General features: G+C 42.0%; 1 protein-coding gene across 1 annotated transcript in view; it reads left to right on the forward strand.

Annotated features, from left to right (window-relative positions):
• Window positions 1-1,804: 1,804 nt before the first annotated feature.
• ASB5 (ankyrin repeat and SOCS box containing 5) overlaps window positions 1,805-7,746 on the forward strand; it is a 30,452-nt gene continuing 24,510 nt past the window's right edge. Inside the window, exon 1 of the mRNA XM_083170797.1 lies at window positions 1,805-2,118. Coding sequence (XP_083026923.1) covers window positions 2,007-2,118 — 112 coding nt within the window. The 5' untranslated portion in view covers window positions 1,805-2,006. The remainder of the gene's footprint in view (window positions 2,119-7,746) is intronic.

Below are 7,746 nucleotides of genomic sequence, written 5' to 3' on the forward strand. Positions count from 1 at the left end.
CTCTCCACTAGCCTCCAAACTTTCAAGCGTTCCCTGAAAACTCACCTCTTCAGGCAAGCCTATCATATTTAAGTACCACACGCATAACCCTCTGAGGCACTTATGTATTATTTAGCTTCCCTTCTGGACTTGCAACTTGGTGGCACTACTATGCTATTACTGGTGCCTGTCCTTGTGTTTCCCTCCTATATCCCTATAGATTGTAAGCTTGCAGCAGGGCCCTCCTACCTCCAAGTTTGTCTTTTGTTACCCAGTTTGTTTTATCACTGTCTACTATTGTAAAGCGCAACGGAATCTGCTGCGCTATATAAGAAACTGTAAATAAATAACACAAAATCAGTCACTTCATTGGTTACCTGTATTCTACCGTATTCAATACAAAATTCTTCTACTTACACACAAAGCCATAAACCAAACTACACCAACATACATATCTTCTCTTATCTCAAAATATCATCCAACACGACCTCTACGCTCCTCCCAAGATCTGGGTCTCTCATCCACACTCATTACCCGCTCCCATTCCCGACTGCAGGACTTTCTTCGTGCTGCACCCACTCTGTGGAATGCCCTCCCAAGCACAATAAGACTCTCCTCCAGTCTCCAAACCTATAAGCGTTCCCTGAAGACTCATCTCTTCAGGCAAGCTTATCAAATACCAGAACCAGTCATAGAACCTTGCGTTCTGGTGGAATCGATGCAATAAAGAATACAGTATCTATCCTTATGTATCAATGCCTATTTCCCTATAGATTGTAAGCTTGCGAGCAGGGCCCTCCTACATGTTGACTGTCTGTAAATACCCTGTTTTGTTGTATCACTGTCTGCTATTGTAAAGCGCAACGGAATATGCTGCGCTATATAAGAAACTGTTAATAAATAAATAAAATAAATACATTGAACAGCAGGAGAACACAGACATCTGTAATCATATACTACTGTATGGGCTTGTAATTGTTAAAGTTATAGTGTAATGTGCATATACAATAAAGGGCATTTGCCATTTTACTGAACTGTTTATCTTAGTGATGTACTCGCAGTCAGCAAGTGTGTGTCAATGACATGCCCTTGGATATATAGATCTGTGTTATGCTGAAACTCTCTAGAATTACATCAATGACACTAGTGTGAGGTGTCTTATCAACTGTCATTAACTGCCAATGTAATGACATCATTTTTATCAGCACTTGATTTTATAATATAAACTATTTTAACATTGATTGCTGATATTTTTAGATCATGTTGGACTTTGCAGATATTCTGAAATTGTTTTTATTTTCTTTGGACCTTCCTAGCCTGCTTTTGTAGCCTGCACATACATGTATGTATGTATGTATGTATGATGCAAGGTCATTTATTTGCTGATGTTTGTGCTTCAGCCATTGGTCTAGCAGTGTTGTATGCAGTATGGATTTCCAGCCAACACATTAACCATGCCATTAAACAGACAATTTATCTTTCATGGGAAGCAAAGTGAAGCCTCCACACAAATACGAACGCATTTTCTGGCTTACATCCAGAATGAAAATAGACTCCTGTACGGTCACTGCATTTTAAGTGAGTAGCTCTGATGCAACTTTTATTAAGCTAGATTCGGGATGTGTGACGCCTACCATCCCTATTGCAGAAACAACAACAACCTTCAATCCCACCTATTTGTATACATTTTTATGGTGCTGGGAGATTTAGTGTTTGGAAAATGAACATTTGATTGGCTTTTCCTAGTATGTATTTTAAAAAGACACAAATACTGTATGTAGCTCCTTCTTTCCTAAACTATGGATCCTGCTGCAGCTAGGCTGATTCTATCTGTTTTAAAAATAGAAAGCTCTAGGTGCAGTCCATGTCCCTTCCCCCACTGAGTGCCACCAGCCCAGCCTTTTAAGTGTTACTGAAAAGACTTCAGTGTGTTGCTGACATTCTGCATACAGTGCAAACATTCTCCTTCAGCCTTAGGAGTGTTGTTAGTACAAAGAGAGAGGAGGGAGACGTGTGCAAGGAGTAGGATGTCTGTAGAGGCTGTCGTACAGCGGAGTCGCAAGAGGAAATATACACTAGACTGTGAGGAAAAGTGTCCTGCAAAACGAAGCGCAAGCTGGGGCATCCTCACTAACCAAGGTCAGTATCAGCATTGTCTGGCAGGCCTTTAATGGGATGGCATGGAAGATTTGGCCTTTAAAATCGTATTTACGCTCCTCATGATTCCATGATACATGTGTTGAGAACAAATTTGAAATAAAATAAAACTTAGCATGGATTTGAATATTCTGTAATGTTATTATTAATAGAATTTATTAATATTTTTTTGCAGTAAAGTTTTTATTATAAAGATCTATCGTCAATACATTTTACTTGACGTCTACTAGAAAAAATCCATTGTAGCTACATTTTATTTTAGTGGTTTGCTTAATACATTTTCAAACCAGTTTACAATTTTGAACTTCGTAAAGCATGTCTGCAGGTGACCAGCATATTATAAATCCATGTTCGGTTTCAATTCACCCTTCAGCACGTACATTTATGGGCTCCTGAATCTTGGGTGGTGTTCCGGCTGCCGGTAGAGCATTGTAGTCTCTTGCAGGTGACCTTTGTCGGCCATGATAGCCCACTTCCCAAGTATATGGGCGGTCCAAATGTTAAATCGTGTCATTGTAGCCATGCCTGATGGTATTGCATAGTGGGGCCACAATGATACATGGCTGAAGCTAGGCGTGGGTGTGACCCATTTGCCCTGACGTGAGTTCATGCTGGCAAAGGCAACGACTTCTTCCCTCAAAGTCACCAATGATCCCCTCTTAGGCTGCCTGGGATCTTCCCAAGGTGCAGGATTGCATGCGATATATCGATGTGGTCCTTTTGCATGCAATATATATATATAAATTGCTTGTGCATAAAATACATATAAATTGCTTGTGCATCTGGTGCGAGTCACAGGCACTGGGTCCGAAGCACACCATCAGACCCCACAGGTAAAGCAAATTGGCCCTCGCAGGAAAAGAAAGAAACCCACTGGCTCCCATAAGAAAAAAACAATCACTGTTGTCCGCGTAGGTAAAAAAAATCAAATATATTGGTCCTTACATGAAAAAAAATATCACATTGATCCCAATATAAAACAAAACAAGCAATCACATTTTCACCCATAGAACACAAAAAGAAAACACATTGACTCCCAGATGAACACAATACATTCTGTGCCAGGCTTGCAGAACACAGGAGAGACCGTATGCCAATTGTTTTGAGTGTGTAGTGCCCCAGGGGGTAAAGTAAAAAAAAATACTTCATGTGAACACCATATGAGTCATTGTCTAGCTGCAATAATGTTCTCTTAGAGAGCTAGCAGGGATAGTATAACAGCAGGACTCCCAACCAATGGTGATTAGCAGATGACAAGAGGAGGAGGGGCCAGCAGTCAGATCTGGACTCACTGATGTCAGAAAGGGGTGGTCTCATATGCCCAGGATACATAGAGCAGACGAATCCATTTTGATTGCAGCTGCGACACTGATCTTCCTGGCTAGATGTTCGTCTGCTGATCCACTCTGTCAGTCCCTCCATTGGTTGCCTGTATATTACCGCATTCAATACAAAAAAAAAATCTACGGTACTCTTTACCTAGAAGGGCGCCCACGATTTTGATCGTGGGCATCGTTAGTAAAAAAAAATTGCGTCGGTCGCATCGCATGCGACCAAAAAATCGCATGCGATGCGACCGACGCAATGCCCGCGATTTCCCATAGGGAACAATGTTAAATGTCCCAATTGACCCGATTATCCTGTTCAATGCCTCAATTGACCCGATTTTTCCATAGGAAACAATGTTAAATGGCCCACAGAGGCCAAATAGGCACCCTGAAGTGTGAAATGGCCCCAACAATTGTTAACGCCACCCCACGATCAACGTGAACCCGAAGCGTGGCGAGGGGCGGCGGTACGCGTCCTACGACATTTTCATACCCCCACTATCCATGTCAGCGTGGAGTTGAGAATAGAAAGTGTGGCGAGCCCGAAGCGCGGCGAGCGCAGCGAGCCCCGCGAGGGGACACGGACAGCTGTGAAGCTCGCGAGGGGACGCGGATACCTGTGAAGGTATCCGCGTCCCCTCGCGGGGCTCGCTGCGCTCGCTGCGCTCGCCACACTTTCTATTCTCAACTCCATGCCGACGTGGATAGTGGGGGTATGAAAAGGTCGTAGGACGAGTACCGCCGCCCCTCGCGGGCTCGCTGCGCTCGCCACGCTTCGGGTTCACGTTGATCGTGGGGTGGCGTTAACAATTGTGGGGGCCATTTCACACTTCAGGGTGCCTATTTGGCCTCTGTGGGCCATTTAACATTGTTTCCTATGGAAAAATCGGGTCAATTGAGGCATTGAACAGGAAAATCGGGTCAATTGGGACATTTAACAATGTTCCCTATGGGAAATCGCGGACATCGCGTCGGTCGCATCGCACCCGATTTTTTAGTGCATGCAATGCCCGCGATGGGCGCCCTTCTAGGTAAAGAGTACCAATTCTACTTACATACAAAGCCATTACTCTGACTACACTGACTTATATATCTTCACTTATCACACACATATCAAAATATATACCCACCCGACCTTTCCGCTCTGCACAAGATCTGCGTCTCTCATCCACACTCATTACTCGCTCCCACTTACACTTGCAGGATTTTTGTCGGGCAGCACCCACCTTATGGAATGCCCTTCCACGCACATTAAGACTCTCCTCTAGCCTCCAAACTTTCAAGCGTTCCCTGAAAACTCACCTCTTCAGGCAAGCTTATCATATTCAGGAGCCTCCACACAATTCATATCTAATTGCATCCCATCAGGACTGTCTTGTAATCAGGTGGGACTGCCATGCTATGAAATTCTATCCTTATGTATCCCTCCTATTATCCCTATAGATTGTAAGCATGTGAGCAGGACCCTCCTACCTCTATGTCAGTTTGTTTCTACCCAGTTTGTTTAATCACTGTTGTTTCCTATTGTAAAGTGCAACAGAATATGCTGCGCTATATAAGAAACTGTAAATAAAATAAATAAATATCCGCTAAATAATGCCAGTGTTGCTCACATTTGTTAAATAAATTGAAATAAAAAATGTTGTGTAAAAAAAAGATTTTATTTCCTATATAAGTTAAACATTACAGGTCATTATGATAAATAAAAATGTGTGCTTGGCAATTTTCACACCTATTTGGACAAATTCACTTGGCACTCAAAGGGTTAATAAACAAGCAGCAGTGCATCGGAAGCAGCAGAATATAGCAGGGAAGACAAGATGGCAGACTCTGGAAGCAGAGTAATGGGAGTTGTTTGGGGGAAATGGTATGCATGAGGACTGTGTTGCGTTTACGTTCTGGTGGTCATACTCAATGAGACATATCAATAACATGCTAATGTAGAAAAGCACAGAACCCTTGCCTACACACAGATACTGTACAAAAGACAGTCTAATGGCGTTCCCTTTATAAAACCAATTTAGAAATATGTAATGGAGCCAGCCTTACGCGTTCCAATCTTGACCAACTTAATAATAGAACACTGTTTAGTAGCGTTGTCTCGTTGTAGAGATACACAGGCATGTGTCAAGGGTTAACTGGTAAGGGAGTTAAGTTACATCTCCTCAAACATTACCGCATACTAAGCACATAAACATTAGCTGTGTGTTTATAACCAGTTTAATATAGTTCAGCCATGAGTTCCTTTTTGGTGCACGGTGAATGGTTGGAGGTGCCGTGGGGAGACGGAGATCTAGGTAACGAACATTTGTTTAATCTTACATAGGATCTATTTTGTTATAAGTCTGTATTTATCATCATGCTTGTAAACCTCACATGACTTGGCTCATGTTGTTAATCTAAAAATAGTTCACTGCAAAACAGATTTCTCACACTCCAACCTGAGCAACCTGCAGTAAATATTACTCTTTATGCAACTACCATATACTTCATGCCCTTGCAATTCCTAGAGGCTATCATTGGCTTTCTGAACACTTATCCCTCACATATTCACTTCCTCCACTAGTTCCCTGAATAATGCTGTATGTAAGTATAGAATATTGTTGTGAATATGTGTTTAGGCACTGCACTTTTATACCCAGGTGAAATAGCATGCCATGTAGAAGATACTATAGGTAATGAAAGATTATTATTATTTATTAATTATGAGATTGAGTAACGTTTTTCCTGTATATACATTAGCACACATTGCATCCATAAGCATACAACACACACAATTAATGTGCAATATCTCTCTATCACCCCAAAGTGTTTGTTTTACATGTTTCGGTAATTCTGCTTAGATTGTGGAATATACGTTAAGTATAAGATAGTACTTTGAGAACCTGTCTCCATGGGCACATTTCTCAGGAATCAGTAATATCTCTTGAAGAAGAACATGAGAATGTTTGGAATGCAGCCGGTGTTGTCTTGGATATTGACTCAGGTTTGTTACATTTCCATAAATGTACATGAATAAATTTGGATAACTGTTATTTACATTGATTGCAGGATCCATAAATCATGTTAAAGAAAGCTACTGCATGTAGCACATTTATTTAAAGGGCTGCACCAATTTTTTTTAGTATTGTCCATAGTGCCAGCTTCTGCCACAGCAGTTTGCATAGTCTTAGGGGGGCAATCAATGTAGGGTCACGACTGTCTGGCCCGACAGCCGTGACCCTGTCCTGTTCCCGGCTGGCTGGACAAAGATTCAATGTCCTGCCTGCTAAGCGCCAAGAAGGGGACATGGCCACGAGGGGGCGTGGCCGCGAGAAGCGGCCCGAAATCGGCGAGCTGAGGCCAGGAGCTCAACAATTCCCAGCCGTTGCTTGTGAAGTCGGGCACGTTCTGCCAAGATCACTGTTCAATGCTGTCGGGGAAGACAGCATTGAATAGGGCCCAGCCACTATTTCCCCCATCGGGAATAGTCGCAGGAGATTGAATATCCCCCATACTGTATGATGGGTGGTGTGGACAAGTGCAGCACAGTCGGTGTGGGCATGCATTGCCATAGATTGCTGGGCTGGAGAGGCATGCCTTCCCTGCTTTGCTGACTATCCTCTATCTCTGCACTACCTTTACTGCTCACTGGCCACCCGTCTCTTCTACTCCGTCCCCGCCTAATCGCCTTCTCTGCATAATTACTTCAGTTTAGCCTTATGTACCACCACATTATGTCTGTGTTTGGATTATGCAGGCTATCATATTTTTTTCATTTTGCCCATAATCCATTACGACTGTAATTTCTGTCATGTGTGAACTATTTTGCTGCGTAACTGACATATGGGTATCAGTGAGAGGTGATTAGCATGCATATACAGGTTGAGTATCCCGTATCCAAAATGCTCGGGACCAGGAGAATTTTGGATAACGGATTATTCCGTATTTCGGAATATTTTAATATTTCAATGATGTATTTTGAAGTATCTTGCATTTATGCTGTATAAACACATAATATACACACAAATATATTTTATTACCACATAAAATACACACAAACATATTTTAATTGTTCAAAAAACAAGGTTTCAAAACGTGAAACAAAATGTGTGTACTATCTCAGCACTGAATTTGAATGCCAAGCAATCATTGTCTTGCACATATATAGTGCCAGTTACATATCATGTCCCCAGTGATGCTGTTACATATGTCCCCAGTGAGTTTTTAGCAAAAAAAAATTTTTTTTTCACTTTCTGGAATGTCCGTATTTCGGAATAATTCGGATAACGGATATTCGGAT

Source organism: Crinia signifera, chromosome 1 (assembly GCF_055691185.1).
Source record: "Crinia signifera chromosome 1, ASM5569118v1, whole genome shotgun sequence".
In the NCBI taxonomy this organism is placed as follows: domain Eukaryota; kingdom Metazoa; phylum Chordata; class Amphibia; order Anura; family Myobatrachidae; genus Crinia; species Crinia signifera.